General features: G+C 45.7%; 1 protein-coding gene across 1 annotated transcript in view; it reads right to left on the bottom strand.

Moving 5' to 3' along the window:
• RIC1 (RIC1 partner of RAB6A GEF complex) overlaps window positions 1-14,651 on the bottom strand; it is a 217,357-nt gene that overhangs the window by 101,977 nt on the left and 100,729 nt on the right. The window contains exons 4-5 of the mRNA XM_077475048.1: window positions 335-442; window positions 83-225 (exon numbers count right to left, since the gene is read on the bottom strand). Coding sequence (XP_077331174.1) covers window positions 83-225; window positions 335-442 — 251 coding nt within the window. The remainder of the gene's footprint in view (window positions 1-82; window positions 226-334; window positions 443-14,651) is intronic.

Here is a 14,651-nt window from a genome sequence, read left to right as displayed (position 1 = left end):
AAAAAAAAAAAAAAAGAAGAACAGATGATAATATTGCATACTTTCACAGACCATACAGTTTGGTTTTAAAAAGTCTAAGTACCTCTGGACGGCTGAAAGTCAACTGAAAATGGAATTGTAGCAAGGTTGATGGCCTTCCTGCCATTTGTCATGCCTTCCCAGTGAATAAGGTGAAGCAGGCAATCCTCTGTAGCCACCAATAGGTCTTCCATCATCGACTGTATACTACAAAAACAAAACAAACAAAAAAACACTAAGTGTGTGACTACACACAAATGAATCCATTTTCATAAGGGAACCAGCAGATGACAGCAAATCGGGAAATAATAAATACCTTGTTATTGGAGCCTGTAAATCCAGAACTTTTTTGGTCTCCAAATTTAATGCTGGTGCACATTGTTCTTCCTTATAGTTTGGTATCGTCTTCACATGAGGGCTTCCTCTACAGAAGAAGACAAATGAAAATAAGAACTCTACATGACAACAGTATCTTGAAAAATACTGACTACATTTTAAAGTCCTTTCATGCACGATTTCTCAAGTGTACCCAGCATTTTGTTGGCATTGAAATCACATGGAGAAAACACTGCCCCGGGATCTCTTTCGTACTGGCGGCATTGTTGATCTCTGCTGAAGGGGAGAATTAATCAATCTGAACTCTGAACCTCCCTCCAACAGGTCAGATGGCCAAGTGCTCAGGGCTCCAATGACTGGAACTTGAAACATCTACTCAGAAAAAGAAAAGTATTGCACCCATTTGCATTGAAAGTAAGCATGCACCGAAATTTCGGCCGCCGAAACATATTGGCCCGAAAAGGGCCTTTTCGGCAATTTGCTGAAAGAGAATTCTTGCCCACAACGGAGCGGAAAATGGGGCGGGATACCGGCCAGTACAGGGGTGTTGTTCTGGAGTGCCCCCATCTAGTCCTCTCCTCCTCCTCTTCCCTCCCTCCTCGACGAGACAGCTAAAAGGCAGAAAGCAAAACAGTGCTCTATGGAGGAAAGCTGTCAGCACACCGCGTTAAGGAGCGGCTTGTAGGTATGATCAGCGGGAGGAGCATTATCAATGTGCAGCGCACAGAGCAGGCTCACTGTTTCTAACAGCATGTCAAACAACAAGTCCTGCACTCTTAAACCCCGCGGCACTGCACACCGATAATGCTCCTCCCGCTGAATACAGACAAGTCGCTCCTTAACACGGTTTGCTGATAAGCTTTCTTCCATAGATAGAGCACTGTTCTTGGTTTTGCCTTGCTAACACTGCCCTGTCCTGATCCTGTCTGACGTACTAAGGCAGGCTGCATGATGGGCACTGGTGAGGCACAGGCAGGCTGCATGATTGGCACTGGTAAGCTGCTGGGCACTGGTGAGGCACAGGAAGGCTGCATGATGGGCACTGGTAAGCTGCATGATGGGCACTGGTAAGCTGCTGGGCACTGGTGAGGCACAAGCAGGGTGCATGATGTGCACTGGTAAGCTGCAGGGCACTGGTGAGGCACAGGCAGGCTGCAAATGATGGGCACTAGTAGGCTGCTGGGCACTGGCAGGCTACATCTGATGGACACTGGTAAGGCTGCTTTGATCTCCTGTACCACGTCTGCAGTCTCTGACCATCTCTTGTACTATGTCTGCAGTCTCTGACCATCTCCTACATCATATCTGCTAGAGGTGCACCGCATGGAAATTCTGTTAATACGATTAGCAATGTGTTATGAAAAAATGTATACGTTTTATTTCTATATATTTTATAAAAATATATTATATTTATAAAAATACATTTTTATATAAAAATGTTTGGTTTTAAAAACTGTGCCCCATCCCAATGCAGCCTCACTGTGCCCCATCCCAATGTGTGCCCCCCACCTGCCATCTGTACTTACCTGTTTCAGTGGTAGTGGGATAGCTCCTCAATGTCTTCTCCCATCCTCTATTACTGGACGCCTGATAGGTGTCCAATCACAGCGCCTGTCGTTTCAGCCAATCAGGTGACGGGTAACAGATCCGAGCAGCTAATTGGCAGAGAGGCGGTTTAGTTTTAGGAAAGCGAATATTCATTGCCCCGCATGGGGCTCGCAGGTCACATTTTTTGGCACTTATTAGAGCCTATGGCTCCAATCAGGTGCTTTTGGAAAAAAAAAAACCCGCCGCTGTAATTCAGGTGCCCGAAAATGCATGAATCTATCTACTGGTGCTAGAGGGGTGGCTGAGGAGAAGAGGGCGGTGCCCATATGGACGCACCTCAACTGTTCATAACTCAAATTTTAGCCATTTCAACAGGAATAAGCCGAAATTTGAGCTGTGTATGACCAAGGTAAACACTTGTTGTACCCTGTGCTCTACTCCTACGGCAACTATAAACTGCAAATGTTTAGCAAGGGTATTTGCTGTGTGAGCCTTTTGTATCTCCTGAGATTTGTAAAGCTGATCCTGAGCAGTTAATATTAAAATTAACAAGAACAAGCCAGTTAAAGTGGTTGTATACTCTTCTTTTTTTTTTTTTACTTTAACCTACACGAAAGCCTATAATAAGGCTTACCTGTAGGTAAAAAAAAAATATTCCCCTCGGTATGCGCCGCAGCGGCACATGCGCACAAGGGGATTCTCGGCTGAAAATCAGGTGTCTTGTCATATAAAGTTCCCCATCCGATAGTGTCCGCTGTGTACTGCGCATGCGCAGTACACAGCAACACAGATTCCGAAAATTGCTGAGGATGAACGGCGCCTGCGCCGTGAGTCCAGGTTCCATCCCCACTATCCAAGTGGACATAGAGTAGGAATATAAAAGAGCCGAGCGCAGCGAGGCCGAGCCCGAAGCGTGGCGAGCAAAGCTCGCCCGCAAGGGGCCCTCTAATATTCACAACCCTATGTCCGCTTGGATGGTGGGGCTACCACCTCCACTCACGGCGCAGGCGCCGTTCAACTTCGGAGATTTTCCGAAGCTTCGTCTGCTCCGTACTGCGCATGCGCAGTACAGGGCGGACGCTATATGATAGCCAGACACTATATGGCACAACACCAGCAGTGGCCGACCGGCCGGAAAGAAATATCCCGCGCGCATGCGCGGGAGTGATGATATCGCGGCTCCGGCCACTCACAGCGCCGGAGCCGCGATACCCGGAAGAAACGCTGAGGGAGCTAAGGATTGGGCCAGATGTCGGGGCCTCGTTCTAAGGTAAGTATTTCATAATGAGCTAGTTAGTATGCGGTGCATACTAGCTCATTATGCCTTTTGCTTTGCAGGTGGTAAAAAAAAAAAAATACATTAGCGGGTTTACTACCGCTTTAAGGGAAATTCCACCGAACACTACAATGTTTTCAATTCAAAAAAGTCTCAAAGCTTCCACTCCGAAATTAAAATATAACAAACTATAAAACTACACACCAAAGATCAATTTGTTATTGTTTCACTTTTTGCATACCCATTAGCTGTTGTGAGGCATTAAAAGTTCATACACAGACTAACAGTATTAATGTTCTGCGTGACATTATCCCAATAAGTGCTTTTTTTTTTTTAATATAATAAAAATAAGGAGGAAAAAAGCCTTTGCAGACAGAATTATAAAAAAATAAAAATAAAAATAAAAAAAGCAGTGCGTCTGTGTCAGTGGAAACTGCATAAAGTCTTATTCAGATGGGCGTCAACACTCGTAGTCCGGGAACGAGCACCTTCTTTGCGCAGCTTCAGCCTCCGGTGCTGCATGCAGGCAACCCATGCATATCTATAGGAACGTACAGACACACATGAACACAGCCACCTGTCCCATTTTGACAGCCAAATGGATGCGCAGCTCCAAACACAGGATGCCTGCGTTTAGGCTGCTCACCTGCAAGGCTGTCAAAGTGGGATGAGCAGATGTGTCCCTGTATGTCTATAATTCCCTATAGACCTGAATGGGCTGCCTGCACACAGCAACTGGCAGCTGAAGCTGCATAAACAAGGTGCTTGTTCACAGGCTATGGGTGTCAACTCCCATCTGAATGAGGCCTTCAATCATGCATTTTGCTGTTTTTATCATTCAACTAAAAGATTAGCCAGGGGAAAAAAACAAAACACTTTAAAGTTTTCGTTCTATTCAGATGGAACAAAAGGAACTTTACCTCTGTTCACACTAATGTGTTTTCTCCTGCATTTGCTGTCCCAATGGAAGCAACATTTTTTTCTCTCTATGGTGCCAAGCTGCAGTGTTTTTTTTGTTTTTTTTAATAGAAAACAAAAAAAAAAAAAAAGGGGCAGGTGCTTCTTTTGGTACAGTGCAGCATATTTTTTGCCACAGACTTTAATGAGAATACACCAAAAATAAGTGTAAGGACACATGTAACACACGTTAGTGCATGTTTGGCAGGATTGAGTATAAAATACAGTCTCCTACAAAAGGAAAAAATAATAAAAAACAAACAAACCATGAAGCATGAAAAACGTGTCAAAAACACACTGAAAAGAGCATCATGCAGCAGCACGATGTAGCCTAAGGCTTCATGCATACGAGACGCAGATGCAAACGCTGCTGGACACATGTTGAAACCGGCGTTTAGAAACGCGCGTTTTGCCGCGATTTTTACCGCGATTTAGCGGCGTTTTACCGCGTTTGCGTCTAGAAGCGTTTAGTTAAGCTAACATCATAGACCCTCCCCAGCTCAAAAATTAACTATTTCAGCAATTTTGTGAGACCAGAGTGAGTAGCAGCAGCTGTGAGAGCTGCAGTGTACTTGTATTTAGCGTGTCACTTGCCACGGCACCTGCCACAAGTTGTGGATTGTCCACTTGCCACGTCACTTGCCACATCACCTGCCACGTCACTTGCCATGTCATCTGCCACAAGTTGTGGATTGTCCAACTGCCACGTCACCTGCCACAAGTTGTGGATTGTCCACTTGCCACGTGACTTGCCACATCACCTGCCACGTCACTTGCCACGTCACCTGCCACAAGTTTTGGATTGTCCACTTGCCACGTCACTTGCCACAAGTTGGGGATTGTCCACTTGCCACATCACCTGCCACAAGTTGTGGATTGTCCACTTGCCACGTCACTTGCCACATCACCTGCCACGTCACTTGCCACGAGATGTGGATTGTCCACTTTCCACGTCATCTGCCATGCCACCTGCCACAAGCTGTGGATTGTCCACTTGCCACGTCACCAGCCACATCACCTGCCACAAGTTGTGGATTGTCCACTTTCCACGTGACTTGCCACATCACCTGCCACGTCACTTGCCACATCACCTGCCACAAGTTGTGGATTGTCTACTTGCCATGTCACTTGCCACATCACCTGCCACGTCACCTGCCACAAGTTGTGGATTGTCCACTTGCCACGTCACTTGCCACGTCAGCTGCCACGTAACTTGCCACAAGATGTGGATTGTCCACTTGTCACATCACCTGCCACATCACCTGCCACGTCACCTGCCACGTCACCTGCCACAAGTTGTGAATTGTCCACTTGCCACGTCACTTGCCACATCACCTGCCACGAGATGTGGATTGTCCACTTGCCACGTCACTTGCCACGTCACCTGCCACGTCACCTGCCACAAGTTTTGGATTTTCCACTTGCCACGTCACTTGCCACGTCAGCTGCCACGTCACTTGCCACAAGATGTGGATTGTCCACTTGTCACATCACCTGCCACATCACTTGCCACATCACCTGCCACGTCACCTGCCACAAGTTGTGGATTGTCCACTTGCCACGTCCCCTGCCACGTCACTTGCCACAAGTGGATTGTCCACTTGCCACATCACTTGCCACATCACCTGGCACAAGTTGTGGATTGTCCACTTGCCACGTCCCTTGCCACGTCCCCTGCCACAAGTGGATTGTCCACTTGCCACGTCACCTGCCACGTCACCTGCCACAAGTTGTGGATTGTCCACTTGCCACGTCACTTGCCACGTCAGCTGCCACGTCACTTGCCACAAGATGTGAATTGTCCACTTGTCACATCACCTGCCACATCACTTGCCACATTACCTGCCACGTCACCTGCCACAAGTTGTGGATTGTCCACTTGCCACGTCACTTGCCACATCACCTGCCACGTCACTTGCCACGAGATGTGGATTGTCCACTTGCCACGTCACTTGCCACGTCACCTGCCACGTCACCTGCCACAAGTTTTGGATTGTCCACTTGCCACGTCACTTGCCATGTCAGCTGCCACGTCACTTGCCACAAGATGTGGATTGTCCACTTGTTACATCACCTGCCACATCACTTGCCACATCACCTGCCACAAGTTGTGGATTGCCCACTTGCCACGTCCCTTGCCACGTCCCCTGCCACGTCCCCTGCCACAAGTGGATTGTCCACTTGCCACATCACCTGCCACAAGTTGTGGATTGTCCACTTGCCACGTCCCTTGCCACGTCCCCTGCCACGTCACCTGCCACAAGTGGATTGTCCACTTGCCACATCACTTGCCACATCACCTGCCACAAGTTGTGGATTGTCCACTTGCCACGTCACCTGACACAAGTTGTGGATTGTCCACTCGCCACGTCACTTGCCACATCCCCTGCCACAAGTGGATTGTCCACTTGCCACGTCACCTGCCACAAGTTATGGATTGTCCACTTGCCACGTCACATGCCAGTCACCTGCCACAAGTTGTTGATTTTCCACTTGCCACGTCACCTGCCAGGTCACTTGCCGCGTCACCTGCCAGGTCACTTGCCACGTCACCTGCCACAAGTTGTGGATTGTCCACTTTCCACGTCACTTGCCACTTCACCTGCCACGTCACTTGCCACAAGTTGTGGATTGTCCACTTGCCACATCACTTGCCACCTGCCATGTCACTTGCCACAAGTTGTGGATTGTCCACTTGCCACGTCACTTGCCACCTGCCATGTCACTTGCCACAAGTTGTGGATTGTCCACTTGCAATTGCAATTGTTTAAAATATTTTTCTAATGGTTTTTCATCATTTGCAATCATTTTTGAGATTTTTAATGTAAAAAAAAAAAGGTCACCTTTAAAAACGCATATAAACGCAAACGCGGCTAAACGCGGTAGCGGCGTTTTGCGTCTGAAACGTGGAAAGTTTTGTTTCTGAACGCATTTTTTTGCTTCTGAAAAAACGAGACTAAACGCAACTGCATAAAAACGGAAAAAAACGAGACTGTGTGCATGGACACATAGGATAACATTGAATGAGTTCAGGGGCAGTTGAAAAAACTGTCCAACTGCATCTGAACGCGCGTTTAACTGCGTCTCGTGTGCATGGGGCCTAACTCTCCAACCTACATGCTGTTGAAATAAGGTTGAACCGATACTGGATATTTATCGGTACTCTGAGTATCAGAGCATTTTCACAAGTACTTGGTATAGGCACCGATAGTGGTATCAGTGCAACCCTGATTTGAAAAATGCAGAACATTCAAAACCCTCGCAATACCCAACACTTGGAAAGAAGCCCCCATGCCACTCAGTCCAAAGTCCTCAGTAGATAAACTTAGACACCAACACCAACAAAATAGACTAGAATCTATGGACTATCATGGACATCAAAGTACTATAGATTACCCAAATACATATCCTACTGTATTTTAAGACTATTGTGTCTCAGTATATACAAAAGAATTTGCCTTGGCAGCATACTATTATACATTGTTAGATATGTGATCCTTGGATTATGGTCATTTTTGCGAGTCATGATCGGATCCCTCCCCCCCTCCGGTGTCACAATTGACACCTTTCAGGGGGGAGGGGGGGTGGAGATACCTGTCAAAGACAGGTATTTACACCCACTTCCGGGCATAGACTGCCGTGGGAGTCTACGCCATTTCCTGCCCTGCCGCGCTGTCTGCTGGGACACACACGGGTCCCAGTGACAGCACGGAGATTTCCTATTGCGCGGCGCAACTCACGCATGCGCAGTAGGGAACCGGGAAGTGAAGCCGATTCGCTTCACTTCCTCATTCCCTTACCTAGAATGGTGGCGGCAGCAGCCGAGGGCCGAGCGATCGATCGGCCTCGGCATCGCTGGAACCCGGGACAGGTGAGTGTCCATTTATTAAAAGTCAGCAGCTGTAGCATTTATAGCTGCTGGCTTTTAATATTTTTTTTTTTTTTTTGGTGGAATCCCTCTTTAAAGAGGCTTTAACCTCTAGCCAACCAGCCGCCGCAGTTGTACTGCAGCAGCATGGCTCGGCTGTGCGAATCGCCATAATGTTATGTCAGTAACAAGTGGCCACTAGGGGGCACTTGCGTGCCACCAGAGGCGCGCGCCCCCTGCTTGTTCCGAGCCCATGTGAGTGCCCGGTGGTCTCGATCACCGCCGGGCTCCCGCAACCGTTTGGGGCACACGGAGAACTTGGAGCTCTGTGTGTAAACACAGTTTCCAGTTCTCTGTATGAACAGACGATCTGTCCGTTCACTGCTCAGAGTATGGACAGTGATCTGTTAGTTTCCCTGCACAGTCCCATCCCCCCCTTCAATTAGAACACTCCCTAGGACACATTAACCCCTTCACTTCCCCCTAGTATTAACCCCTTCACTGTCAGTGACATTTCTACATTAATCAATGCAATTTTCATTGCACCGATTGCTGTATTCATGCCAATGGTCCCAAAAATGTGTCAAAATTGTCCGTGTCTGCCATAATGTCGCAGTCATGATAAAAATCGCTGATCGCCGCCATTACTAGTAAAAAAAAAATTTATAAAAATGCCATAGAATTATCCCCTATTTTGTGGATGCTATAACTTTTGCGCAAACCAATCAATATATGCTTATTGCGATTTTTTACCAAAAATATGTAGAAGAATATGTATCGGCCTAAACTAAGGGAAAAAATGTTTTTTTTTTATATATTTGAGGATATTTGTTAGCAAAAAGTTAAAAATAAGCGGGCAACACCACCAGGAAGGTGATCGATCTGGTAGACGTGGAGAACAGTGAGAATTTGGCATCCTTGCTACTTAGCCTGGATGCTGAAAAGGCCTTTGACCGTCTTGGTTGGTCCTTCCTTTTCGCCACGCTGCAACATGCAGGTTTTAAAGGACCCTTCCTACGGGCAATCCAGCATCTCTACTCCCATCCCACACCCCAGGCGAAGACTCCCTTTGCTTTCTTCCCCTCATTCTTTATAGCTAACGGCACTCAGCAGAAGTGTCCACTTTCAACTCTGCTATTCGCGATATGCGTGGAACCTATAGCTGCCACTATTCGAGGCAACCCGCACATCCGGGGTGTGTCGGTCAGGGGCAAAGAATTTAAAATCTCACTATTCGCCAATGACATCATTCTCTCCCTAACACAACCTACTTTATCCCTCCCAAATTTTCATGCAGAACTAGACCGATATGGGGCCCTCTCGGGATACAAAATCAACACATCTAAATCAGAGGCCCTTCCAATTAACATCCCTGAAGCGGAAATTACACATCTACAGACCAACTTCTCCTACCACTGGAAGCGTGCTTCCCTGAAATAACTAGGATTACACATCACCCCAAAATTCACCACTCTATACCAGGAGAACTTTCCCCCCCTCTTCCGCTCGATCAGAATCATACACCTGTTGTGGAAAAAGCCCCATATCTCCCTCCTAGGCTGGATCACAGCTTTTCCAAACCCTACCTATCCTGGTTCCCTATAAACACTTGAGAAAACTCCAATGTGACTTGCTTAAATTTATTTGGAACTACAAAAGACATAGAATACCCCAATCAGTCCTAACGGCGGCCCACTCAGATGGAGACCTTGCACTCCCCAAGCTCATCAAATACTACCAATCCACCCAACGTCAAGCAATAGCATCATGGTTTACCCAATGGTTATATAATAAGTGGACAGAAATCATGAAAATCTGGCTAGCCCTGACCCACCCAAATAACTTACTTTGAAGCACGAATGCGGAGGTGTCCCATAACGTCTACTAGGACCGGTCTCAACTCCGCCGGCTTTGGCGTAAATTGTTGCCCCTGCATGGCCTATCCTCGGACAAAATCGCCTGACCTCATTCATCTATAATCCCAAGGTGCCAGATAGCCTCACATGCTAAATGTCATATCCATGGTTATCACAAAATCTATTTCACTGTGGGAACTCAATAGACCCTAGATCACGCAAGCTGTTATCCTTCTCCAAACTTCAGACCAAATATGACATACCTCACCAGGTATTTTATAGTTGCCTACAAATACGCCATTATGCCTTGACCATAGCGCCTGACCCGAAATCCCCCCCCCCTTGAAAACCTAGTCCTAGCAGGCTCGGCACGTAAGGGCCTAATCTCCAATATTTACAAAGTACTGAATGCTTGCCCAAAGAATACAAAAGGTAAACACACATATATGATTATGTGGGAGAAAAGCCTCAGTGAGGAAATCCCCAGAGAACAATGGCAGGTGATATGGTCACAGGCAGCAAAGAGCTTGCTCTGCACGTTATATAAAGAAAATGCATATAAGATTATCTTCTTCTGGTACATGTGCTAGATGTGCTCCACACCATCTATCCCGCTAGTGGATCGATGCTGGAGATGCCAGAGAGATAAAAGCACACTCCTCCACATTTACTGGAGCTGCCTGATAATCACCCCCTTCTGGAGTGCGGTCCAACAGCTGCTGACCAACCTTTTAGACACCCCAGTTCCCATGAACCCCAAATCTTCCCTATTGGGCCTATCGCCACTGAAGGCCTCCACTCCCCACAAAAAACTGGTACGCCACATCCTCACAGCTGCGCACTGTCTTATTGCTCTAAACTGGAAAAAAAGGACCCCTCCTACCATTGAGACGTTATACGCTAGAATTAAAGATGTGGAGCTGATGATGAAGATGACGGCCAGGATACAGGACAGGCTGGAGGCCTATGACAAAGTGTGGGAGCTATGGCACCTTCGGGAGTGACCAGGTAAATGAGCTACTACGGTGACCCTTTTTCTCTCTCCTCTTTACCCCCTCCACTAGAGTATTCTTGTGTCTCCTACTATCTTACATAGGATGCTGTATGTTACTGCATAATGTTAAGATGCATATTCAATAACCTCAGATATGTAACTGCTCCTGCCTCAGAACATATTGAAGAAAGCACTGAAAAACATGTTTGTCAAATCATTGCATAATACGATTTGTATATTTTGGAGAGTGCAAAGTCAGGCTCACTTTTGCATAGAAACCAGCTTCCATGTTTTATTGCCAAAACCAAAATGGTAAAGCTGAGGATAGAAGCAAATTGGTTTCTATGCAGAAGCGAGCCTGATTTTGCACTCTCCAGCTTTAGTAAATAAACCCCAGTGTCCCGGATTTACAAACAATGATGCAGCGAGAGCAGTGCACATGTCATCACATCAGCACTACTCTCTCCACCACCATCCACCGCTGTAGAAGATCCAAAGTGGAAGAGAGCCCTGCATTTCACATGACTAGCCTGAAGACTTTAAAAAAAGCGAAGTATGAAAAAGGTTAATTTCAGCTCTGGTGAATGGCTCTCCTTAGCAATTTTTATGCTGGTAAAAAATCAATTACAGTCAGTGAAAAATCTCTGTTGAAATTCTAAGCGATTTGGAGCTCAGCTGACTTTTTTCAGCATTTGGAGTTAGCAACAGAATTGCAAGCTCCAGTAGTTTCTCATGTTATCCAAAGCAGCTGCTGCTGATCATGGCACCCCAGTGATTGGTAGGTGCATAGATAAGCAATGTACACGGCTACAGCAGCTAGCTTCAAATCACCAGGGAAAAGCAAAGATTTGTAGCTGCTACAACACTGCTAGTATGGCAGGGCCCTAGAAGGCCATCCGTAAACATAAAAGGTTATGTTAACACGGTGGCAAATATACATACTGTATGCCTGCACAATGATGACAATTTAAGCCTAAATACACATACATCATAAATATATATATATATATATATACACATACATACATACATACATACATACATACATACATACATACATACATACATACATACATACATACATATACACACATATATACACATACATACACACACACACACACACACACATAGTATCGCACAAAAGAGAGTACACCCCTCATATTTTTGTAAACACAGAAGAAATGACACTTTGCTACAATGTAAAGTAGTGAGTGTATAGTTTGTATAAATGTGAATTTTCTGTTCCCTCAAAATAATACACAGCCATTAAAGTCTAAACCGCTGGCAACAAAAGTGAATATACCCCTAAGTTAAAATGTCCAAATTGGGCTCAATTAGTCAGTTGCCCTCCCCGGTGTCATAACTCGTTAGCGTTACAAGGTCTCAGGTGTGTTAAATTTAGTGTTATCGCTCTCACTCTCTCATACTGGTCACAGGAAGTTCAACATGGCACCTCATGGCAAAGAACTCTCTGAGGACCTAAAACAAAATTGTTGCTCTACATAAAGATGGCCTAGGCTATAAGAAGATTGCCAAGACCATGAAACTGAGCTTCAGCACGGTGGCTCATACCATACAGTGGTTTAACAGGACCGGTTCCACTCAGAACAGGCCTCACCATGGTTGACCAAAGAAGTTGAGTGCACATACTCAGCTTCATATCCAAAGGTTGTCTTTAGGAAATAGATGTATGAGTGATGCCAGCATTGCTGCAGAGGTTGAAGGGGTGGGTCGGCCTGTCAGTGGCGCGTTGCTCAGACCATACGCCACACACTGCATCAAGGCTTCCTTCTGTGACGACTGGCTGTCGTCCCAGAAGGAAGCCTATTCTAAAGATGATGCACAAGAAAGGCTGCGGTTTGCTTAGGACAAGCAGACTAAGGACATAGATTACTGGAACCATGTCCGGTGGTCTGAGGAGACCAAGATAAACTTATTTGGTTCAGATGGAGTCAAACGTGTGTGTCGGCAACCAGGTAAGGAGTACAAAGACAAGTGTGTCTTGCCCACAGTCAAGCATGGTGGTGGGAGTGTCATGGTCTGGGGCTGCTTGAGTGCTGCCGGCACTGGGGAGCTACAGTTCATTGAGGGAACCAGAAATGCCAACATGTACTGTGACATACTGAAGCTGAGCATGATCCCCCTCCGTTCAGACACTGGCTGTATTCCAACACAACGACCCTAAACCAGACTTACAAGACATCCACGCCAAGCATGCCTCCAGACCTAAACCCTATTGAGCATCTGTGGGGCATCAAACAGAAGTTGGAGGAGCGCAAGGTCTTTAACATTCACCAGCTCCGTGACGTCATCATGGAGGAGTGGAAGAGGACTCCTGTGAAACTCTGGTGAACTCCATGCCCAAGAGGATCAAGGCAGTGCTGGAAAATAATGGTGGCCACACACAATATTGACAATTAGGGTCCAATTTTGACATTTTCACAGGGGTGTACTCACTTTTGTTGGCAGTGGATTAGACATTAATGGCTGATTGTTGAGTTATTTTAAGGGAGCAAAAAATTTACACCGTTATACAAGCTGTACACTCACTACTTTACATTGTAGCAAAGAGTCATTTCTTCAGTGTTGTCACATGATATAATAAAAGATTTACAAAAATACGAGGGGTGTACTCACTTTTGTGATATATATGTATATATAGTCATGGCCAAAATTGTTGGCACCCCAGACATTTTTCCAGAAAATCAAGTATTTCTCACAAAAAAGTATTGCAGTAACATGTTTTGGTATACACATTTATTCCCTTTGTGTGTATTGGAACAAAACAAAAAAAGGGCGGAAAAATAGCAAACTGGACATAATGTGTCACAAAATTCCAAAAATGGGCTGGTCAAAATTCTTGGCACCCTTAACTTAATATTTAGTTGCACACCCTTTGGAAAAAATAACTGAAAATCAAACGCTTCCTATAACCATCAATAAGCTTCTTACATCTCTCACCCGGAATTTTGGACCACTCTTTATTTGCAAACTGCTCTAGTTTCTTAAGTGTCTCTTACTGGAAGGGCACCTTTTCCCAACAGCAATTTTAAGATCTCTCCACAGCTTTGTTGCCATCCATTTCTGGGTGCTTTTTGACATCTGTTTGGGGTCATTGTCCTGCTGGAAGACCCAAGATCTCGGACACAAACCCAGCTTTCTGACACTGGGCTCTATAGTACGACCCAAAAACCTTTGGTAATCCTCAGACTTCATGATTCCTTGCACACATTCAAGGCACCCAGTGCCAGAGGCAGCAAAACAACCCCAAATCATCATTGAACCTCCACCATAGTTTACTGAAAAGGGAATGAGGCCTACAAAAGAAAAGAACACAGTACCTACAGTGAACAGTAAAATTTACCAAAAAGCTCTATCTTGGTCTCATCTGTCCACAAGACGTTTTCCCAGAAGGATTTTGGCTTACTCAAGTACATTTAACAAAAGAAAGACACATTCCCTGAGGGATATGAGAGCGCTGCTCACCCCAAACAAATATTACATGGAAAGACACCCCAGAAAATAGGGTTTTTAGACAGCAAGATGAAAAAATTTGCAATAGTACAATAGGATAATAATGTAAAGTAGGATAATACATTATCCTATTGTACTATTGCTCATTTTTTTATCTTGCTGCCTAAAAACCCTACGTACATTTTGGCAAACTGTAGTCTTGCTTTTTTATGCCTCTGTGTCAGCAATGGAATCCTCCTGGGTCTCCTGCCTTAGTATTTCATTTCATTTAAATGCCGGATAGTTTGCGCTGACACTGGTGCTCCCTGATCCTGCAGAATT

The sequence above is a fragment of the Lithobates pipiens genome, unplaced genomic scaffold, assembly GCF_037356315.1.
Source record: "Lithobates pipiens isolate NorthernLeopardFrog02 unplaced genomic scaffold, aLitPip1_a1.2 Scaffold_13, whole genome shotgun sequence".
NCBI lineage: Eukaryota > Metazoa > Chordata > Amphibia > Anura > Ranidae > Lithobates > Lithobates pipiens.
Note: the sequence above shows the minus strand (reverse complement) of the source record. Positions and strands in the feature narration are given on the sequence as shown.